The 24,795-nt window shown below is 38.0% G+C and overlaps 1 protein-coding gene across 2 annotated transcripts in view; it reads right to left on the reverse strand.

Annotated features, from left to right (window-relative positions):
- SULF2 (sulfatase 2) overlaps window positions 1–24,795 on the reverse strand; it is a 63,395-nt gene that overhangs the window by 37,641 nt on the left and 959 nt on the right. For both annotated transcript variants that reach the window (XM_086474539.1, XM_086474538.1), the window contains exons 2-4: window positions 19,706–19,945; window positions 4,975–5,126; window positions 1,331–1,500 (exon numbers count right to left, since the gene is read on the reverse strand). In XM_086474539.1, coding sequence (XP_086330665.1) covers window positions 1,331–1,500; window positions 4,975–5,126; window positions 19,706–19,945 — 562 coding nt within the window. The remainder of the gene's footprint in view (window positions 1–1,330; window positions 1,501–4,974; window positions 5,127–19,705; window positions 19,946–24,795) is intronic.

A 24,795-nucleotide genomic window follows, 5' to 3' on the forward strand; every position in this document is an offset into this window, starting at 1 on the left:
ATCCTTCTACTCTTTTTCACTCGATTAGTATAATTAAATTGCTCCAGAATGTTTTTTGATAAAAGATTATCATCTGAGATACAAATGCCTTCCAAAGGAACTTCTAACAAGACTGAGGTCAATACTAAGTATAAGCTACAAGAAGTTGCTCATTTGGCATTTCTGCAATTTTTATTTCCAAGTATTTTCTTTGAAATATTTATTTTAATGAGTGTAAGACAGCAAACAAACACAAAATACTGTGTTGCTGTAGATCTAGGACACAGAATCTCTTTGGTAGCAGAGCACAAAATAATGAAATATAGAATCCTAAATTACGCAATACTTAGACAAAAGAACAAAGGACGCTTTTTCTTTCAGACTCTTATTTAAAATAAAGTGAAAAAGCTCAAATGGATTTCACTGGACTTTGGGCTAGTCCCTGAGAAACTTCAGCTACCAACTGATTATTATTTCCATCAGTTCCCAGTTCCTTCACAAATCCAAAATAAAAGAGAATTCCTCTTAAAAAAAAATTGTAAAGGGCATGTAAGAAGAAAATTACAAATGATGAACATCAATGAAGGCATGAAGCCAGTAATCAGAAAAATATTGCAATGTTTTCAGTTGTGCCAAAAGGTGATTTGGGAGAACGATTCATTTTATCAGCATGCAACAAGATGCCTGCAATGGAGCATTACAGAGCTGTACCTCTAAAATACCTCTGTGCTACAAACAAGAACCATCTCATCATGGAACTTATGGACATGTTAACTCAGGAACCAGGTGATACTGCTTTTGGGACTCGTTCAAGGTACTGTACTGGGTCATGTACAGACATATCAGCTCATTCAGAAATAGCTTGTCTAATTTGGTGCTGCAGGCCTGTATTTCCTTTCTTTCCATATACGAAACAGGAGTAATAAGTATTGTACGCTACATGATTTTTGGTAACACCCATAAAGTAATATAGTTTATACATAAGGACAGGGAGACAGAGTTTCTTCCCCTGAAGAGATTACAGAGCAAGAAGGAGATTTTGATCTCCCTGCTCAAAATAAAACAGTGCTTTACTTCCCAAATAGGTTGTAACAATGTCCAGTGAATTCAACATGAATCTTTCCATTTATCTCAGTGAGATACAACTCTGAATTCTAGATGCAGTAGCCATTCTCAAGATACTTGTACTAGTCTGAAGAGGTTAAAAAAAAAAAAAAGTAATCTCAAAACTCTTCTTATGTATTTGTGACAAACTTATGCCAACAGTATTGCAAAGCAAATGTTCCCCCAGAGGTACCCAGCACTTCTACACTCCCGAACCTGGAAATGAAAGGGTTTTATTTTTCCTTACATGTGTTGTGATGCATTAGGAAAGAGATGTGAATACTGAGGGGCTGAATCTTCAGGGCCGTGAGGAGCAGCATGGCTTATAACCATCAGTACAGGCCTGTGAGGATACATCTTCTTTGAGATTCTGAAGAAGGTAATACTGTCATTGGTAATCAGATCAGTTAGATAATCCTGCAAGTAGAAGTAAAAGTATAATGAGATACTTGAAAAATAATTTCAAGTTGCGGCGAGAGATGGGACGGGGAAGTCTGAGGTATCATAAGAAACAGGAAAATAGAAGCTACTTCACTCAGAATGGAAGGAGGAGGGAGTACGTTATAGATGGTAAAGCTTCAAAAACTAAAACCAAATCATTCTTTCTTCAATGCCCAGAAACATGAAAAGCAACAACTTCCTCTCAGAAAGGAGTAACATTAAAGAAGATCAAATAGGACTCTCTCTTCCCAGAGCGTGTAAATACATCATGAAGATCACAATACTAAATACAATGAACAAGTATTAATAAAAAAAAAAAGGAAATTACAGGTAAATTTCTTCACTTTTTGGTGTTGATATCTTCAAGGCGTATAGTCTGACCTTACACTACAAAAGTGCTTTGAAAATCCAGATGGCTTGATGTTCCTTTCTCAACCTCACTCTGAACCAGAAGTCGCTAAATCTAGAAGATGTTGGGCTAATTGGACCAAAAAATTCATTCAGTATTACAGACACAGTGACAATCTCATAGATACACAGCTCTTTCAAAGAAATTTCTGAGAATTTAGAAAACTTCCTTTGAAAGATATGAGCTACCTTTCTATTTTCTAAGTAGTATCATCATTCTTCTGATATCTGCTGGAGCTATATGGATTGAAGATGGTATTTTTAATGACAAGTCATGTTCTCTCTTAGGCTGCATCACAGGAAATACTGCAAATATAATCACCCTCAAACATGAGAGGGATATGAAACTGCATCTTAACAAAACAAAACAACTGACAAGTCACAGCTGAACGTAAAAACAGACGTATGGTCTGCCTCTGGTCAAGTGAACAAGAACGAGGTGGTACATACTGGATTGCAACTCCTTTTAAGTACAGCTTTCTATCTGTGGTTCGGACACTCGCTCCTTTTTACCACTGCCAATCTAAGAAGTCAGCTTGTCATTCATCAAAGGAAGCCTTTTTCATTGATTGTATTTACTTTCTCCAAGTTATTTTCTGTGTATCCCAGAACAAGACTGGCAAAGTCTCCATTTATAATTTTACACATTGGTCCCAACATGAGGCACGTCTGTCCAACTGCCATGATTATGACTGTTACTGATATGACATTTTCACTCATGAAAGCAGGTGTAAATAGGCATCATTCCAACACAGTTAACTGAAGGACCTCCATTCACAAATTATGCCAGGACAGGGAGAATGTACAATAAGCAGACCAAAGCAAAACTGACTTATGAACATACTTTCAATACCTGAGACCACACTCACAGCTGCAAGAGAAGAGTGCTCTCAAAAATGTGCTGACATATAACTAAAATGTGCCTTTCTTTAAGCTGGTTGGTCACTTTCTTAAGCGTGTGACTCATCTTTGATTTAGCCGTTACAAGAGCATAGTTATCAAACTTCATTTTAAAGATGAAGGTTTTTCATTCAACATCGCAAAACCAGTGTTTACCAGGCCAAAAGACCAAACAGAAACATTTCCCTTAATTGATTTCTTTTTTTTTTTTTTTTAAAGCTCCAGATTGTTGAGGTTGTGGCAGACTGTGTGAATGCATACAAAACTAAATATTCATCTAAAAAAGTTGTCAGAAACTGAAGAAGAAAAATCAAGGTAGCATATAACCTGCTAGAAAATCTGAAAGAATTTGCAAAAATTTGATTTTCAGAGGTTAAGTGCTTAGCAGTCGCTTTTGAGGACAGAATCAATAACGTTTTTTTCTAGTTTTCCACTGGCACATAATTAACGTTAACTGTCAAGTAGACAGGGTTAAAAAATAACCTGATTTTATTGTTCACTGCTGGAAAATTAAGTTTCCAGCAAGAAAAATGGCAGGAAAGAAATAAAAGTAGTCTTGTATTTCAGCTTCCGCTTGTTCATTTGAACTCCAGTGTTAACATCAACAAGTGCTGTTGCTCCACACACTATCAGCTGTTTCTTACCATAGCTGTGTATTTTGCAAGAATATGAAGATTATCAAAACATTTATATTTTCATCAGACTTTTTTTTTTTTTTTAATTTATCATCAAATTCAGCAAGAAAACCTAAACCAAATGAAAACCTAAACATTTTCAAGTATTGCACGCACAAAACAGAGCTGAGGGTATTGGAACATAAAGTTCCTGTTGGCTCCTCGCTACAACAGGGAACAGTGCCCTATGAAACAGCACCCTATGAATTCACTTGCCTGACATTGTTCCACCTAAGATATATTTGCATCATAACATTTTTGGTACATGGTTGTAAAGATTAGCGCTCTCATTCTTCACAGATCAGAAGGGAAATAAAAGACAAATAATTCTGTACAGCAGTTGCGCCTTCCCCTTAGTAGCTGGTGATAGAAAGGGAAACCCGAGAAGCCTGTTAAGTTTTATCTTTCAACACAAAGTACATTGAATTAAAAATGGCAAATAGGGGAGGGGAAGGGGGAAATCACACAGACATCAACCTTTTACAGGAAAAAACTGGCTGTGAACACATTGCTAATGAAACACAAATATGGAGGCAGGATTTGTGCTCAGTAAGAGAACACAAACCAAATCCCTGTTAAGCAAATACACCTTACAAATTAGTATCACTCCAGAGTGAGTCAACTTTGTAAGTTATACACCACTTAAAAACTACAGCAGTTTATGGAGAAATTTATTTATCATCATACTTCAGAGACAATTCAGGCCATTTTAGGAATTCCCAAAAGCTGGATCCTTTGGAAAGGTGACACCTTTGGCTGAAATAAACACACTCCTGACTGCAAACAGGTAACTGTTTGAGCTGTAACGTGTGCTAGATGAGGAAAAAAGTGATATGGCACTTAATGATGATTATCAAGCATTTCAGTAAATTTGGCCAGGGTATAACAAACTTGCAAAGATATTAAGAAACATATGTGCCTGTAACAATGCATGGAGATATAAACTTAACAGTTAAATTCTTCGCTTGTTCATAATTATCACAAGATATATCAAGATATTATGAATTCTCCATCATACTATGGCTGTGAAACAAGTTCCTTAAACTAACATAAAACGATGGGTCTAGCTGGAGGGAACAGGATTCTTATCTCATTTACGCTTGTGTAACTCCACTGGAGTCAGTTCTATACCAGCGGAATAGATGACAATCAGACTCAGAACATAATAATTAAAGTACAAAGCACAGAAATAGTTATCATGCAGCATTTAAATCCATTTTCACATCTTCATCTCAGAATGCATAATACAGTTTAAGGACATTTTGTTTGTTTTCATTGCTGCTAACAACGTTTTCAGTAACATGACCCTCCCAGAGGGGAAGATAACAAAAGTCCAAACACGACGCCTATTGGGTTGCAGCTTTCAAGTACGAAAGGAATTCTTTAGTTAGACTGAAACCATAAAGTGCAGCTTTCTTGCAGTCATGTCGAAATGTTAAAAAAATAGAAATAAATTAATGGGACCTACCCTGGAGTAGTCATATCCATGCTTCTCCTTCACTCCATTTCTACAGAGTGTGTAGTTGTAAAATCGAGAGTTTTTAAGTAATCCAACCCATTCTTTCCAACCAGGAGGCACATAGGAGCCATTGTATTCATTAAGGTACTTTCCAAAGAAAGCTAGGGGTAGAAAAAGCAGCAGCATAATAAGGCATAATAGAAACTCTTCAAAGACATCAGATTTAACCATATTTCTTCCTGTCTGTTCTGAGAGGGGCTTTGTTTTTTTCATTCTGATACACTTAGGAGAGAAGTTCTGAGTTCTAAGTTTGCCTGCATTTCCTTCAGAGCTCCATAATGCAGACCTTTTGATTTACAACTTGACTGCATAGGAGAGAAACTGGACCACAATTACCATTATATTTTCTCTAGGTCTGACACATTCAGAGTCAGAAGAACAAAACAAAGAATACTTAAAATAGTGCCAGTTGCCACATTATCTCACCCTACTCTGAATCACCCAATTTAGCTGTTTTTCATTTTGGTTACACCCACTTAAGCGATCTCCACCTAAGGAACTGGCAGAGGCAGTGAAGTCACTAACAGGAGGCTGGCTTGGGAGAAATTATGACAAATGAGGACCATAAATGCGATGAGATTTTAAACTTGCTGCATAGAAGAAATGAAGCAGCATCCTGTTTGGCAGAGCAAGTGCAGAATGAGTACAAGGATTCTTACAGAATAGAAGGCAGGCATTTGAGCCATCCTCCCAGAAGAGCTATGTATGTGCTAGTCTTGCTCTGTAAGCCACAAGTGTACAGACACAAATTATCTTCCAGAAAATGGTTAAGGAAAATGAAAAGCATAAGATTTCTATAAGAACACAAATTCTTTAAAGGACATGATGTACCAAATGACACTTTCACACTATTCCAGTAAAAACTAAGTAATTTAAAGGGATGTATTTTTCAGTATTAGTTTAATATGTTATATCATCACTATGAAATTACAGGATAAATTATACTGGAAGACTCCATTTGTCTCGCTAGTTTTTTTAAAGCTTAAAGGCAAAATTCTGCTCTTGGGTCTGGAGACTGCCCCCTGATTCAGCATCTGACTTTTCATGATCAGAGCTCAGATCTCAATCTTTGAATGGTCTGGCAATACAAGTTAGCATTACCATAGAGACTAGCACAAAGATCTTTACACTTGTGCCACTTGTCATTGCAAATATTTTTAATCCAGAAGCACATAGTGTCTACAGCATCTCACACTGGCCATCTATCAGTGAATGTGCCTCTATAAGGACAACAGAATATCTAAGATTCTGTTGTTAGACTTAGATTAAACCTCACCTCAATCTACAGGGTTTGAGCACACAATTCACAGTTCCCAGGTTCTTAAACTTTTTTTTTTTTTTTTTAAGCTTGCAGCCTATAGTGTCTGATACTACACCTTCTTGTACTTATATAAATGCAAGGAGCAACACTGTGGATAGAGTAAAACAGGTTTTCAGCCAGCGTAAAAAGGGCCGGCCTCACTGAAGTCAATAGATTTACGTCTATCTTTTGGACAGATATTCAGCCTACTACAAATACACACAGTGAGAAACAGTGACACAAAACATTATGTAAGAGAGCTCCATATCAGTACCCAAAAGTGTTTTCCTTTCTAAAAAAAAATGGGAAGCATTATATTAGCAAAATAATAATATAGTGGAATGGAATTAAACAAATTTACAGGAAGTAAGTACGTTGTGCACTGAACGTCCATAAGATCCAACTCAAAGTGCTTAAGTAGAATGCAAAAGCATATTTTGAATCATCCTCCTCAACAATTTTCAATATATTCAATTAATGTGTAAGGTGACCCAAGAGAAAGTGAACCTTTGAGATCTTTCAGTGTTTCAGAGAGCTAAAAGTGCTGGTCACAGAAGATGTGGAGGGCACATCTATTGGGACACAATTAATAAATTCCTTAAAATTACACTGTGCTTTCAAAATATTTTGCAAAGGTAGATAAGATGTTATGCTATTTTACAGATGAGCCAAATACAAAAGGGTTAAGTGACCAATAAGCATACTGCAGAAAACCATTTGGTTCACTGTGCTAAACCACCTCAGGATGCCTTCTTTAACCAAGCAAAGTAAACCAGCAGCAATGAATAAAGCAAAATCTACTGCGCTGTAGATAAAAACTACCACATTACTGCATTTATACAGCAGTTAGTATTTTTTAAGTTATTTGGCTTTATGAAGAACTTCTAATGTTTGAAGAATGAAAGGCAACTCACAGTGGTTATGGGTAATAAAACGTTACAGATGCACATTTTTTCTTGTCCTAGTAACAAAGACCACAGGATCGAACCACTGACCACTGTCTACAGTAGCAGGTATGCACACGGCAGTCCAAAGCCTTTTGTCCCCCTTTCAACACATTATATCCAAACAGAGATATATTTGGCATTTCTGCTCATGGGAATCAATCCGTTCCTAAAACCTTTGGCTGAGCCAGCTGAAGAACTCAGGAAAGAGGCATTCTGTAAAGAATTACTTCATTGTTATTCTGCAGCGGCATGAAAGGAAAGTCTGGCAGACGTTCCTTCCCACACCTTCTGCATACCCCCCATTGTACGTTCAGGATGTCTTCATAATCTTTCATGGATGTCAAAGTGCTTTAAATAATTTTCTCTGCTGTTTCCAATCTTCCATTTCACATCTTTTTCTTTTCCCCCTCCTTCTCAGCTGTTTAAAGGCTTGTTATTCAAAAATCTTTAAACGTCACTCCTCTGCAGTACAAAATATTGGGTTACAATAAAGGTCTCTTGACACTGGTGAAAGATTTTGATTTTGGATTGCAAAGATTCTAACACAATTTTTCCCCTCATCAGATTAGCTCACCACCAGAGACAGCTACTCACTAGAGTACACAGGCCTTTGGAACATCCAATTTCAAACCACTCCAAGATTTCATTAATAAACATTTGCAGAGGCTGCTCTTTCATATGCTCAGCCATGTTCCTAGATCCAGTCTACGAAGTGATCATCAAAAAACATCCAAGTAGCTGTTTTCAATAAATGCGTTACGAATGTGATTTTCCTTTGCTTTAAATACTACGCAACATAGTTTCTCCTAAGACTACATAAAACAGGATACGCAAGAATTGAGTCCTTTGTACACTGTTACCACTTCCGCAGGGGTTCATAACCTTCTAAGGTTCTTTTCTCAGAGTCTCGCCCTTCGATGATAAGCACCTGGAAAATTCTTTGGTATCGAGCGGAATTTTTACAAGAGGTTTTGTTTTTCAAACTCTTCCTGTAAGGAAAAAAAAAAAAAAGGCACACAAAAGAATTTTCCCTATGCTATCAGTTAATACAAAGGTCTGCTCTGACTGTAACACACCACGGATATATCAAGGCCACAGTTCACTGCTTAAAAAGCCTATCTAGCATATTGTCAAATGTAGCGCAGAACTATCAAAAGAACGGAGATCAAGGCATCATTTACTGCAACTGGAAATGTTCAAGCTAGTTCTATCATCTGTCTATATCATCTACCAAACTCTACAAGTTTGTTGGGGTTTTATTCCCTTTTTTTAAACACTAATTGTTTTCCTAATACCGACCTAAAAATACTTAACACAACTAAACTGCATCTGCAAAGGACGTTCAAAAACCTTTGCATTTAATTGAAAACAAAGATAATTCAAGATGCATTAATAAAATGATGCAGGGAATCATTCATCCCTTTTTATTCCATATGGACTGCCCAACATTGGGACCTGGACATAACAGACCTTTTTTAGCTCTCAAACTAGAGTCAGGAATGCAGTGGAAGTCAACAGAGATTCACCAGTGAAAACTGCCAGATCAGATTTACAGTCTTTAATTCAGTTTCCTTGACTTGGCAGCTCTGGTTCTGACCATAGTTGGTCATCTGTTTAGACACAGTTTTGTTAACTACTGGCCAAGATCACTTACCGAGTTCACTAATAACCCGTTTAACAGTATGATCATAGGGTTTATGATCATTTTAAATAAAGTGAGAAGGAAATCAAGAAAGGAACAGATGAGAGGGGTACTGGCAATAACTTCCTCACAGTGATATGTTCTGTTGGGAAGCAGCGAAAGATAAAGTTCTTGCTATACGTAAAGCCAAGTCAGACTATGCACTAGAAAAACATTCTCTGTGAAGCAGCACGAGCCTGGCTTCAGGCTCAGGCGGCAGGACCTAATAACCTTTTCACCTGCAAGGAAACTATTGAGAAGACAAAGCCATGCTCTTCATGGTACTGCATGGTGGAAGGACAAGAACGAACCAGAATATACCGGAACAAGTGAGGTTCAGCCTGGATGTAGCGGAAAGCTTTTTCAAAGAGAGTCAAAGAGTGAAACAGGTTGGTCAGAAACACTGTCCAATTCCAATCCTTGGTGTTTTTCAAGACGAGACTAGATAAAGCCCTCAGCAACATGGCCTGGGGCAGGCTTTGAGCATTTCGTGGAAAAGAGACCTCCTGAGGTCCCCTCCAACCTGAATCAGCCTGCAATCCTATGATGGACTAGGTGACTTATGAGGCTGATCTTCAATTGAATATACATGACTCTAGGATTTTAGAATTTAGAAATATATTTGTAAATATTCATGCTCTCATAATAAATTCTGAAGCTGAGAAAAAGTATAATTCAGCTTTTTGTTACTCCTGGACAGTAAGTTCACTCTTTACACCACACATCCCTCCTCCTGGAGTCTTCTCTTTACATCCTTCATGCTACTTACCTCTATCCACCTATTAGCACCCCATTAAACTGCACTTACCACCATAAACATGAAGTTAAATGCATGTTTTAAGCTATTAACCCTCTACATTTAAACATGAATGTTGTGCATTAAGTTCTTGAAAGATATATTTAAAGCACTGTTTTTCTGACATATTTCAACAGCCAAGTCTCCAGGTATTAACTTTGGTTTTGAGCTGTGAGTCTTAGTTACGCACAGGGATTTGTCTACCCCTCTAAATTGTTTTCTTGCTGTATTAGATACCAGTTTTCCCCAGCTCAAAGTTGAACAACTAGCTACATCTGAGCAATCCTCTAGTTTTGGACTGGAGGAAGGGGAGGCATTTGTGATCTTATTTCTGCTGTATATCTAGCAAAAATTACTTTCAGCAATTGTCCTCTAAGAGACAATCAGAGGAAAGTAGATGAGAAAGCACTCTCAGCATGGCTAAGTATGCATGTAACAAGCAGTAAGCCCAAAGGTCAAGTCAGCCTTGCATTCACATCATGGCCAAATATACTCTTAAACTGACAACGTACAATGGAATAAACACAGTGAAATCAATGGATTTACAGCAGAAGTATGGGGGTTCTGAGATAAGATCCTGTAATTTAGTATTAAATTTGGTTCCATGGGAAAGATTTTTCAAGGACATCAGTTCTCATTAGGTATCAAAACAACTGACCAGAGTTTCCAAAATTCAGTAACTCCTAAGCAATGACATGACCTGAACAAAACGGTCCCAGTTGGCACCTTTAGCGACAACAGGAAACATGATCAGAAGATATGGCCTTAGTATTAATACCTCAGTAACTGTACTAAATCTAACGGGTTGCATAAAACCGTTATACAGTGAGTTCCTGAATGTTACAGTATTTTTAAGGAGGAAAAGAGGAGCTTAAGACCACATTTTGTTCTCAGATCCCTTTAGTTCCATCAGTTTCAGGATGCCAAGGAGGACTGGGCTCCGAGTACTCTTCTTTTCTTTTGTAAGTCTGCAATGGTCCCTGAAACAATGAATTCATTGAAGTACTTAACCACTTAGACTAAGGAGAGAAGTACAGGTTTATACACACACACATTTTAGTCTATTGCACATGATGGCTCAATTTTTCTCTAAGCTATAGCACACTGATAGCACAAAATTTTCTTAAAGATCACATGCTTTATCCACCATCACAGGGACATAGAAAGAGTAGTACTAAAGGCAAGAGCCTTTACATGCGCAGCTCTTCTCTGTAACTGGAATAAAAATTATCATTACAATTAATGAAACATAACAGTTGTAAAAAACATGCTGTACAGTGACTGGCAACCACTACAGTTTGAATAGCCTACAGGCTTTCTTGCTATGCCAGAGGACTAGTCTGATATCTAGCAGGACAAAGGCAATGCACAGTAATCTTTATGACACCTTTGTTCCTCTTCCTGAATTTGCATTGCACATTCCTCAGTTGTGGCCAAGGATCAGTGCCAAGATCTATTTAATGAATCAGGGGAATTGGCTAAAGGGGAGCAGATGAAGCCAAATAAAACAAAAGGGCTCAAACCAAACATTTTGAAATGGTCAACAAGGAATCAAGCTGAAGAATGCTTACGGTGAGCCAAGGCTCGCTTGTCCTTCTCAGGTGAGCGAATTCCCAATGGAAGTGGGGCCAAAGCCCCCTTGCACTAATTCCTGTGGCACAGCTTACAAAAGCTTAAACACAAGCAGAATTGTAAGGCATAAATATCTTTCTGAACATCCCTCTCACACACCCCCTCTGAAAGTTAAAGGAAAAAAATCTAGAAATGGCAATCTTCATGTCAGCAATCTTTATTACAATTCAGGACAAGATGACTTAGTGTATCACAAGAGCATCTTTTCCTATACCAGGCAGCACAAGAGAAAGCAGGAGTGATGGCTTGCTACGTGGTTTAGAGCGCTCCTCTGCAACACAGCTCACTGTCGCTACTCGGTCTGCTTGTATTTCTTGGTGGCCAATCCTGACCATACAGATTTTCCACAAAACATTTCCCAACATCAAAACCACCACAACAATGAGACATTTTATTAAAAATTTACCATGGGTATCACTCTCACCTTTTATGTGTCATGGCTGCAGAAGAATCTTAACCTTTATCCTCCTCTCATCACATGCAATACTTCCTCCTTCACACATAAAACCCAAAAACCTTCCCAACAGTGGATTGCCAGACCTTTTTTAATAATAAACAATCTAAGCAAAAGCTTATCTAACTTCTCACTGAGTCTTTACTAAAATACCAAAATCTGCACCATGCTATTTGGGCCAACTCCAAAAGAATTTCATTCAGAGCCATTTCATGTATAGGATTTGAAGAAAACCCAATTGACAAGTTTCAGGGAGCTACCGAGATATGCTGTGCAAGAACAAATATTTGATGTATTTTAACAAAGCTGTTTTTTTCCTCCTAGCAGTAAACCTGGAAGAACATTACTAAAAGCATTAGTTCATAAATAAAAACAATAAAGTCTTACTGAAACCAGTTAGAAGAAAAGTCCAACCCCAGTTCAATATAACCACAGAATTACTTTCAACAGGATATTCACTGGAAGAGAAGAAATCTAGGTTCTACAGTAGTTTATTATCAATAACCAGTCACTTCTTAAAGTCCTGAAATGCATCTAACTCAAAAACATATGTAGCCCTTCCATGTAAAACATACACACAAGGATGAGAAGTGCTATTATTCCCCTCTGTAAGTTTGCAGATGACACTAAATTGCTCGAGGGTAGAGAGGCTCTGCAGAGGGATCTGGACAGGTTGGATCGATGGGCTGAGGCCAATTGTATGAGGTTCAACAAGGCCAAGTGCTGGGTCCTGCACTTGGGTCACAACCACCCCACGCAGCGCTACAGGCTGACGAGTGGCTGGAAAGCTGCCCGGCAGCAAAGGACCTGGGGGGGCTGGTCGACAGCCAGCTGAGCACGAGACAGCAGGGTGCCCAGGCGGCCAATGGTGTCCTGGCCTGTATCAGAAATAGTGAGGCCAGCAGGAGCAGGGAGGCGATCGTGCCCCTGTACTGGGCACTGGTGAGGCCGCCCCTCGAATCCTGTGTGCAGTTTTGGGCCCCTCACTGCAAGAAAGATACTGAGGTGCTGGAGCGGGTCCAGAGAAGGGCAAGGAAGCTGGTGAGGGGTCTGGAGCACAGGTCTGTGAGGAGCGGCTGAGGGAACTGGGGCTGTTTAGTCTGGAGAAGAGGAGGCCGAGGGGAGACCTTATCACTCCCTACAACTGCCTGAAACGAGGGTGTAGTGAGGTGGGGGCTGGTCTCTTCTCCCAAGTAACTAGCGGTAGGACAAGAGGTAATGGCCTCAAGCTGCACCACAGGAGATTTAGTTTGGATATTAGGAAAAATGTCTTTACTGAAAGAGTGGTTAGACATTGGAACAGGCTGCCCAGGGAGGTGGTGCAGTCACCATCCCTGGAGGTGTTCAAAAAACATGTTGATATAGCACTTGTAGACATGGTTTAGTGGATATGGTGGTGTTAGGTCAACGGTTGGACTTGATGATCTTAGAGGTCTATTTCAACCTAATGATTCTATGATTCTATCCCTAGCCTGGAAGATGAGACAAAGGTCTCAGGGCAGTACTCATGCTACTAAAACACACGAAAAGACATGAGGATGTTTCAGTTCACAGAAATTGGAATTCAACTTCCAGAAACTGGAATTAGAATCTACCTGCAAAGTTTATACTGTAGGCACTGGCGAGTCTTTGAGATCACCACTGTTCTCCTATGCACTTTATCAAAAGATGGCATACAGCTTATTGTTCTGTCTTTGCTTCCGTATCACTAAGCTTTTCCAGTGCCCACTAAATTGTGTATTGCTGCTGTACAGGACACATATAACCATGTGCGCCCCACAGAACACTCACACCTTTGGGCATATAGGAAAGACAACTTAGGAAAACTGTATTCAGCAAATTACATCACTAAATTAAATATGATGATTTTTTGCAAAACCCCCACCATTCTACAAAAGCAAAGAAAAAAAGAATGCAAGAAGATATCAAAAGAACTTAAATTGCCAGCTGGATTAAAAAGATCTTAAATTGGAGTAAGAAGGAGAGAACAACTTCTAATTTTTGGTGATAAACTACCTAATATTGAACACAAATGGCACTGGGCGATGAAAAACTTAATAAGCCAAAAGGTTCTTTTAGTTTGCAGGCACTGCCATCCTAAAAGTTCTAAACTAACAGAGATTTAAAAATTATTTTAATTATGTGCAAATATCCTGTTCAGCTTTTAGCTGTTTTGAATGCTATGAAGTGATAATCATATTTCTGAAGAAACAGCAACTATGAATTACTTCTTGCCTGAAATGATAAACCAGTATGACAAAGCCATTATTCTATTACTCTTTATATGCTAGAATTGGCATCCTATCAGAAGAGTAAATTACAGTAGGAGGAAACAAAAAGATGAGGTGTTTCTCACAATCTAGAACATTTTATGTTGAAAACAGATTTAGGGGAAGAAATAAGTGAGAGGGTAAGAAGGAAACAAAGTATGACTGGAAATAAGGGAACTGCAGACATTGGCTTATTTCTGTACTTGTGGATGCCTTCATCTCAGAGTCCTGGCAAAGTTTTATTGGATTGCAGGCTATCTTGCAGATTTTACTCAGCGAGTTATTTACAGAAGTGTATCTATTCTTCTCTTCAGTTCAGTTAGAATGTGCATTAAATAACGTAAAGCTACATGCAAAAAACAGGTGACGAAACAGCAGCTGTATAGATACATTTCACTTCTACAACCTCTGCATAATCCTCAGGAGACCACAGCTCTACTTAGTGTGTTCTCATTTTAAGTTATCATACATTATATGCTTAAAGTGAAATTACTGATGTTTAAAACTTAATTCATAGAAACAGAGAGAAAAGATACATGCATGTTTGACTTGAAACCAACTTAAGAGTATAGAATGGAAGTTAGAGCTGGGAAGAAAGAAAACAAAAACCTCTAACACACATGAGGCAGGAAATCCAGAAATGTGTTTTGTTTGAAAATGTCATTCATCAGAATATTTGCAGGGTATTTCAGCTCAATAATTCAATGCCTTGGACCAAGCCTGCCAGAAGTAGTAACATGGACAGAGTCAGTGGATTCGGGCTATATATCAGGACTCTTCTTATGTCCTTGCCAGCACAGATCCTTGGTTTCCTTTTGCAATAACAGCTATTATGATATAGCCACTATGCTGAATCTTTCTTTCACACCATTTTCAAGTCTAATGGTCTCAAACCATCTAACAGATATAATTTGACAGACCTTGCTAAGATAATATTTCTACATAGAGAGCAAGAGATCTAAGGAAACCAATTCGCCTTCAAGATAAATAATTCAGACACCTGATACCCAGTTTTGAAAAGTCACCTAGATGTCTTGGAGATGAATAATGTTAACACTTCAGTTCCTCATTGTGCACATCACTTCAAAAAATTAAGTCTGACTCTTAAATCACTTGGTTATTATTTTTAAAAATGGCCTTCAGTTCTTCATCAGCTGCAAAAGCTACCTGTCCTGCATACAGGCTGTTACACTAACTTGGATGATCTGTTTTCTTTACGTGCATGTAACATGACAAAAAAGTGTGGCATGGCATAGCGGCTAGGGCACTGGAGTGTGAACCAAAACTTGCATCTCTTCTTAAAGTTGCTCTTCACCTGCATGTGACCTTGTAGAAAATAATTCACTACTTCTGTCTACCCTTTGACTCTTTAGGTCACCAATTATTCCCTACCAATCAATTATACACAGAGACCAACTTCAGTTAAGTTTTTAAGTATTTCTGTAATAAAAAATAGCAATCAGCAACTCTTGTGGAGTGCAAATTCTATAGCAGGGAACTGATAATATAAGAATTTTTCTCCTGGCACATATCTAGATATTAAAACCTGGTCACGTATTTTTCAGGTTCATTCCTCCTTTAATAAACATTTACCAATAGCCTTTCTCCTCTTTCTTACAATTTAATGTTAAAATCACTTTAAAATGTCAAAGGCTCAGACAGTGAAGTGGAAAAATAATTATTTGAATGCAGTCAGCCACTGTATCTTCTTAGTCTAATATTAATGGGAGGAAATGGAAGAGTGTAACTGAATTTTAATGAATTCATTAGTTAATTATTGTAAAGCCCCGTGAAAGTGCTAAGAATGATTATTACTTTTATTCCCAAGAAATTTTTTATAATGGCAGAGATGGACCTCCCACAATGACTTTTCTCTAGATGCAAAATACACGACTGGTGCAAAACAGCATTTATTAATTCCTTGCATAGTTCAAGTATGGACTTACCATCAGAGTGAGATACTGACATATTACTGACTTGGAAGAAGCAGCTTTTTCCTTTGTTAATAGGTTCATTTAACTGAATAGAGTGAGCTGTATTATAGGATACTGCTCAACAGGAACAAGGATGGTAAGTTAGCAAAATGTGTACTGCATTTGCTGCACACTGTGCCACATTAAGCCCTAATATAAATTAACAGAACTCTCTCAGAAGATTCACTGAAGCAAAAGTGTCCTTCTGCCAGGGTGAATTTGGCCCACCATCCCTAATTCTGTTGAATTTAATAAGATAAACATGTCTTTTCATTTCCTGACTGCAGATAAGGCTGACAAAATACTCTGGAATCAGTCACCAATTTTAAGACCTAATCATTCAGCCAGCCAGGCAAATGGAAAAGAGAAGCTTTTCTCATTAAGTAATGTCTAAGGGAAAGTTTAAATCTGTATTCCAATAAAACACCTTGGTAGTTGCTGCTGCAGGACCCAAGCATGCAACAATGGATTGTGCATTTTAAAAGCTGTCTCACAGGAAGAGATGTGTGAGTTCACAGAAAACAGAATGTTTTTTTCCTGTAAATGTTTACATAGGAATCTTTGGCAGAGAAATTCCCTGACATTCAGAAACGTTTGTCACAGGATCTTTGTTTCTTTTCCATTCTAATCATCTCCTGCTTCAAGCTGAAGTACTAGCATCCACTATTTTAAGTCAGCGATGTTGCTTACACTGACTTTTCTAAAGATTAATTAATCAATTGACTTGGTTTGTTTATATAAATTGTCCTTCTTGCCTAATTTCCCACAATACGTAACAGGACAATGATGTGAGAAGCTCTCCAAAACCAGACCAATTGCTTAATGTACTGAGACTGGGAACTTGCCTACGTGTAGTGGCTGTGTAATGAGAACACAGCCTTTCGGTCGCTATTCATGACACCAGCATTGTTTAGGTTGTGAGACAGGTTAATGCAGAGGAAGACAGACCTGTAACACCTACTGCCTCAATGGCTTCCATTGCAGAAGGAAAACCCATCCTTTCCATTGTCACGGTATCTATTTTAATTGAGCCACAGAAAGTGACAGCAAACCCTACGCATGATGGTCAAAATCCTGACTGTTAAAGCCAAAGACAGAACTTCCCTCCAGCTCAGCCTCTTCCTTTCATCTCTGTTCTGCCAAGGCCGGTGTCTAATAAAGTTGGTCAAACTTTTTAAAGTGCCAAAGTTGAAAAATATAAAAGTAACAATGGAGGCTGAAACTGAGAAACAATTATAGGACAGTCATACGTTTTCCATCTCCTATTTTTTATTTGCAACTTGCGCAAGAGAAACCTGCACCACACTGCTCCCTCCTGCCCACATACCACCAGCACATTTCCCCAAGGTGTCAGCAGCAGCACAAGCCTGTACAGATCCAAACCACAAATGCAACCACCACAGGGAAAAATACTACAACGCAGAAAGAACAGTCCCCAGCAGAATCACCTTTTGCAACAGAACACACACAAGGAGATCACAACAAACAGAAAGAGGGCAAGGAGATGTGAAATGAGCAGCAGAAAAGGAAAACAGAGGGAAGGTTAAATGGAGTATGAGAGTACAATTCCTTCAAGTTTAAACAAAAAAGAAAAGAGAAGAGAAAAACACAGGGAGAAGGCCTGGCTTATGTATGAAGATAAAACCAAACCACCTTCCAAAGTAACAGCATTCTCACTCCAAGGCTGTGAACTTAAATATAAAGCAAGCCTCAAATGGCTATATTCCTCATGGCCTCTTTTCTTCTTCTTCAAAGAAAAAAAAAAAGGGGGGGGGGGGGGGGGGCGGGATATATCAAGAAGCTAAACTGTAGGTTTACACGTACTACCACGGACCTCAAAAAACAATAAAAATCTCCTACAAATGAACTCCTGTGCTTTCCAGATCTTCCTTTGTTTATTGCAGTCATGCTCAAGAAGGACTTCCCATTCCAGAGAAATTGTATTCATAATCTCCAAAATACTCACCTTAGGAGGTTACTTTTGAAACTTGATAAACTGAATAAACAAGATTCTAAAGTACAATTTCCTGCTGTTTCTGAAGCAGGTAAATCTGATCAGAACTTTGGGGAAAAAGAAAAAAGGTAAAAGAAAAACCTTCTTACTGCTGACCTCCTTCAGAGTGGATAACTCAAGACTTCAACTGGAGATCAGAAATGAGCACTAGCCTCCAATGATGGCAATTTCCATTTAAATTTGTATCATAACATATCACATTTAACTACATGAATGAGGGTCTCATTTACACCTGACAATTTCTTCATACTTGTAAAAATACTATTTCTGGGTGTTCCAATAAATTTAGTTTGCAAAGTAAGAGAGGTAGACTGAAAATGTAATATAGATTCACTAAGATCTTGGGCCTAAATTTAAACATTAAGTTAATATAAAAATATAAGACACGTGAATACTGGGACACTTGCAAGAGCTATGCAAGTTAGTAGAAACTGCAGGTGCTCAAAATATAGTCAGTAAATATAACAAGTTTTATAATAGACAAACATCAGTAAGCACAGAACAAATAACCTATGAAGAATAAAACATTAACCTTGGTGTGGCATTCATATGATCATTTGTATTAGTGCCAAGAATGATAAATGGAGGGAAACAGCAGCCACTTAATAAGGTATGTGCACTTCCCCTAATTTATTTCTTTCCAGATTAATTCGGGTCTTTATTTTAGAAAAACAAAACAAGGAAATCACCTATCTGTTTTAAGACCAAGACTTTACAGCAATAACATATAAAACTCATGCGAATAGTTAAAAAGAAAATAATGATCCTGTTACAGTTACTATTCAAGATTTATAATACTTTCTGGAAGCCTCAAATACTGTAAATTCAAACAAAAAATGTATATTATCAATAACAGCTATACTATAATACTGTAGTATATATACCATAAATAACACAAATAGAAACAGGTTTATGCCTGTTTCTCATCATGACAAAAGGCATTAGCAAGAAAAGTGACAAAACCACTGTAAGGGGCAAGGACCTAAATCTCATGTCTGGAGAATGCAAGAAGGAAATAGGTGTGAAACACGTGCTACATATTTTATGAAATTCTTTCTACAGGATATTTGTTCCTAAGGAGCACTGCATGCAAAGAGAATCATTTGTTTCTCAGGAGCATATCTGATCTTGCCAATTATTCCTCAGTCATTATTTATCCTAAACACCTTTCTGGGAATGGATTGTCTAGAGAAACTAACCCAGCTGATAGCTCTGTCCCAAAGCACAGAAAGAGCAGTCCCTTCTCTTGTATTTTGAGTTTGATTAATATGGTTATTTTACAAAAAATTCAAATCACTAACTCCTTTCCAAAGAATCTTTCTTGTCTGTTCTGTGTACTTCAAGTAACCACAGGGCATACTCTACATGTGCTATGCCTTGGCTCAAGCATGAACACTACTTTATCCTTCCCAGATTCCTGAAAGTCTTTTTTTAAAAATTTTTTTATTTCCTCAAGTGAAAGTACAAGGAAGATAAATCTACACGCAAGACTGAAGCTCTGGCATTCTGCACTGCTGCAGTCCATTATGAGAGAACAAATTAAAATACTGTATACATCAGCCTTTCCTAGTAAGCCTAAGGAAGCTTTCAGAGGGAGCCAACCTTGATCTTACCTGTCCTATATCCGGTGTTGTTGAGGTACACTGCAAACGTACGTATTTCATGCTGAGCCTGCCAGGAGGGAGAAGAACAGTTCTCGTTGTTAGTGTAAGTGTTGTGGTTGTGGACGTACTTCCCAGTAAGAATAGAGGAGCGAGATGGGCAGCACATGGGTGTTGTCACGAAGGCATTGATGAAATGAGCACCTCCATGTTCCATGATACGCCTTGTTTTATTCATCACTTGCATAGAACCTGGAAGAAGAAAACCATCTCAGAATTATTTTCTTGTTTCAGTCACAAGAGCTAACTAAGAGCTCACATGTGACATCAGAGACCAGAATGAAGCACAGGTAGTAAGGGCACTATAATCTCATAGTGAACTCAAGTCCAAAGAGGTTATTCTCCCCTCTCTAGTGAAGTTCTCCCATTGTTTTAAGAAGGACCAAATACTTAAGTCCTAAATTAAGATTTGACTCAAACCTGTTGACACAGATTATACTGCTTTTTTAATTTCTCTCTCTAAGCTCAAGATTTACCACTGTAACTATCCACACCATCTGTGCAGCCTTTATGGAGCCACTGGTACTGTACCAGTAGCTGAAGGCAAGAACCAGCACGAATTAGGCTGAGACAATGTGGCCTGAGGGTAAAATTCACTTTGTGCAGCAACCCTGACCAAAGTTTGCATACTCCTTAAGCATTATTTCATCCTTGGTTTCAGAAGATACCTGATGCACTGCCTTTTGTGCCAACTTTCTGCAAAAGGTTGAGGGTTGTAATTGAAGAATCACAGAACCATTGAGGTTGGAAGGGATGCCTGGAGACTAGTTAGTCCAAATCCCTGCTCACGCAGGTCTGCTAGAGCTATTCTCTAGATAGAATGTTCTTTTCCCTAACGTGAGGTATTAGCAGGTACTGATTTCTGTAACTTTCACTGAACCAAAGACAAAATAAAGCCCTCATAAGAATTTCTATAAACAGCCCACTGAGTTCTATCCATCCACTTGATCCATTTTGATAACAGCGTTACCTAAAACTCTCTAAATTTTCTTAGGCTTGGTTCTGCAGAATCAGATTTTTACATGACTACCTGGGGCAGATTATACCATGTAGTTTATAACCATCATCTAAGAGCAGACAAGCAAGTTTAACTGTCACGGATTTGGATGAATTTGGGTCATCGGAGTAAAAGTCTTTTTGCCAACAATTAAAGCCACACTGCTGTCAAATGGCTGTTGTTTCCCATCTAAAACAAGCCTTTGGACAAAGACTGGATTTTTACCATAGACATCTACCTAGCTAAATCTCGATCCATATTAGAGTTCCTTCTACACGCAGAAACACCAAGGACCGGAAAAAAAAGAAAAAAGACATTTAGTTTCCCTCATCTATTGGTGCCTGATAGTTAAAGCTACATCAGAGCGAGTTATGCTTGGTCTAGGAAAAATTTCCATTTTCCAAAGAACTTGTAATGGTACCTGTCATCAGCATGACCTCGCAAAGGACAGTAAACCTTTCCATCACCAACCCTCCCTTCTTGTTATGAGCAGGGAAAGCCAACAGACAACATGGAGATGAAGGTATGGGTTCATGCTGGAGTAGGGTTGGGGCTAACTTACCCAAGATTGAGTTGGATTAATAGTTCAGCTTTAATCAATGCATCCTGCAACCACCTGGCACAAACTGTATGTTGTTTCTGTCAATAATGGGTTTAGGTTTCTTCTAAGATCTTTAGGCAGGGATTTCATTACGAAATTGCAACAGTAAGTCGATTTGGTACAGGGCACATTGATATAACCAGGAGTCAAAACCTAGAGGGAAAATGGTCATAAGCCACATACAAAATCTGACTCTCTGGCACCATGAAGGTTAATTGCTACTGTAGGTCATTTCACCTAAAAACTGCCATGGTATTAGTTTTCTTGAGATCATGTTGTTGGAATGAATATAAAAAAATGTAAGAAATTTGTGCATTTCTCAGGTCAAAGCACATCTCTGTCACATCCCTTTGTGACAAGAACGAAGGCAGGTTATTACACTCCCCCTTTAGAACTTGCTAAACTTCACACAGCAAAAAGAAGTTTCTGAAGAAAGCAAGATTTTTTGTTTCCATAGCTGTGGGATGAGTGTTAATGCTCAAAGGCACTAACAACACAGTTAACAATTATAACAGTCAATTATACATTATGTGAGCCTGAAAACTGTGGACGTTTCCTCCGTGTTGTCTTATAAGGTAGCCCAAGCACAAATAGGCAGACTGAAAGATGTTTTGTCATCCCAATATTAAAATACAATTTAACAACCTCTTTTAAATGACAGAGGCATCTGTGCATAAATAACAGTACATGTTAAGACTCCCCTTGGGGACAGTAACCTCCTTTAATAAAACTGCTGTAATGACAAGGCCCTATATATCAACAGTCTTTAATACAAAAACATATGATCTAATCTGCTTCCCCAGCTTGAGAACTAATACAGAGTGACAGACCAGTGGAAGGTAAAATCTAGCATACTCTTCTGTACAATCTTAAATAGGCCAAGCTTTAAATATTTTAAACAGCACTAAACCAGCCAACCAAAACTTATTTTCTTCAGCTTGCCTCCAAAACAAACAGAATTGTGAGAAAAAGTAGAAAGTTATCTTCCTGTGGCAGAAGATTAGTTATGTGTTAATCAGCAACTGGAACCTCACCAAATCACCTTTTGAGCTGGAAAACCTTCTGGGGTTTCATTAGTGGATGTACCAAGGGAAGTCACGCTTTGAAGTGTCAATACTTAATTCAGAAAATGTTCTGCTACCTGTCTAAACCCACTGATAATAAATAAAAATTATTTAGTAGTTAAACATGAAATGTCTAAGCTATTTTTTAAAAATATCCATTGGATTTCTGTGAAAATATCAAAGTTTAATCAATTTGATGCATTAAAGCTGCTCACTGTACTAAGTGAAGCAGAACTTAGGTTGAAATTCCACTTTATATTTGTGTGGTATCCGTAACTTTGCTTAGGGCGTCTTCACAGTTCACTTTAGGGATAAGGCTGATATTTTGGCTAATATTAATGGAGAAAATACACCAGGTGTTCATGAAATAATTTTGACTTTCTCATTAGTTGTGTTTTGTTGTCAGAGTTCAGAATTTACATGAGTTTTAGGGAGATGCAGCTGCTGAAGAACTGAAGTCCCACATGACTTAGTCTACTCTGAAGCACAATTTAAGAAGTGGTATCCATACACATAGAAGTTAACCCAGAGTGTTAATTAACTGCCCCCTAAAGCCTTCTATTTTTATACTATTTGAACCTCATTAGATACCCTTTTCACACCTTCACTTCCTTCTTTTTCTCATATTTATATTTTAACAAAGCTCTAAGGCCTAATCGCCATGTATGGTAACTAAGAAAAATTATCTTCCATGCCACTTCTGTAGTTTTTCAGGGGAAGATATAGGAACGTGCAATCACCTCTCACTCAGATTTCTCTAATGTGGCTGCAATATCTTCTAAATAATCAGATCTTTCTCCAACTACGAAATAATTAAATAAGATGGTTTGTTAAACCACAGCAATATTGTAGACAAACCTAATTAAACTGGAGATGCTGAGTCCATCACACAGGGGACATCAGCATTATACTAACTTGGACTTAAATGGCTCTAATGGGGAAAAAAAAAAAAAATCTTTGTTTCTAATTAATTCTTTCTCTTTGTCAGAATATTCCTCTTCCTTATATTCTGCTTGTCAGTGGAAAACTCTTTTGATTAGACAGTCAACTGTGTATGTTTCAGTAGTTCTTGCTGTTCTCATTTGTCTTCTCCCATTTGTATCCATTACAATCTACACTCATTCTCCTTTGACCTGGAGATTCTGCATCCTTTTCACCAGACCCTCATCAGCCTTGCCCTTTTTCCAATACAAGGCTGAGGTTTGGTTTCCCCAAGTAAAACTCATGATTAATAGTAGTGCAAATTAAAAAAAAAAAAAAGAAAAAAAAAGAAAAAAAAAGTTGTACTCCTTTTCTGAAAGGGCAACATTCTCCTTCTGGTAATCTCCACCTGCTACTGGTACATTATTAAATCTATCTTAAATCAAATAACGGAAAGGCTGTTAAGAGCACTTGAGATTGTGTTATCTTCCCTTTTGCCTCAAAAGTAGCCACAACAGAACAATGAAAGCTACAACACCCATCAGTTACAGAATATTCTTAGAAACAGATGAAATCTTAGTTATGCACAGCTTTCTCTGCTACTCTTTCATAGCTTCCAAGTTTTCCTTAGCTTTTATTTGTAATTCACATCTTGTTTTCATCTTTCTTAAATGCATTAACCACAATCCCTACAAATGGCAATTTTGATTAACTTGGACAGCTCACCAGACAATAGACAAGAATAAAAATTAATTCAAACAAATATTGGGTCTCACAAAGCCATTAGTGGCAAATGACGAATATCAAATCTCAGCTTCATCAAATGGATTTTCCTCAGTTAGATCCTAATTTGTGTGGACACATGCCCATTATGCTTGAAATTGGAAAGCATCAGATTATCAGAGAAGAGAAATATACTGCCCAAAGGACTCAGACAATTGCATCAGAAACAAGCAGACTAGCATAAAATAGAAGATGATAAATTTTTTAGGACTACCTGCTGAGCCTGCAAGATAATGTACTCAGGTTCTTTTGGATATACATTATTGAATCTATTTATTTGTGATCCAAATAACCATTTCAAAAAAAGAGAAAATGTGACAACAACAAATCTTCTGATCCTAATAATTTGAATTACGTTTGTACTTGGTGGTGCTACTGCCGTAGCAGGCTTTCTCACCATCTTTGGGAAGAATGTGCCACCTATGATACTGTAGACATGCAATAATAGTGATAGAAAGGAAGCAGCTGTAAGAATAGTGCCATGTTGCTGTGATTAACTTCTCAAGTAGATGAGTAAGGATGTAAGTAATACAAGTTGATTAACTTTACTATTGCGTTCTGTTTCTTCCATGAGGTCTGTTTTCCAATTGTTCCCATCCATACTAGAAATTTGATGCAGTAACTGTCAAAAAAACCCACCAGACCACACATACACAAGCTTTCAGATGATCCAGGC

Source organism: Leptosomus discolor, chromosome 17 (assembly GCF_034619465.1).
Source record: "Leptosomus discolor isolate bLepDis1 chromosome 17, bLepDis1.hap2, whole genome shotgun sequence".
In the NCBI taxonomy this organism is placed as follows: Eukaryota; Metazoa; Chordata; class Aves; order Leptosomiformes; family Leptosomidae; genus Leptosomus; species Leptosomus discolor.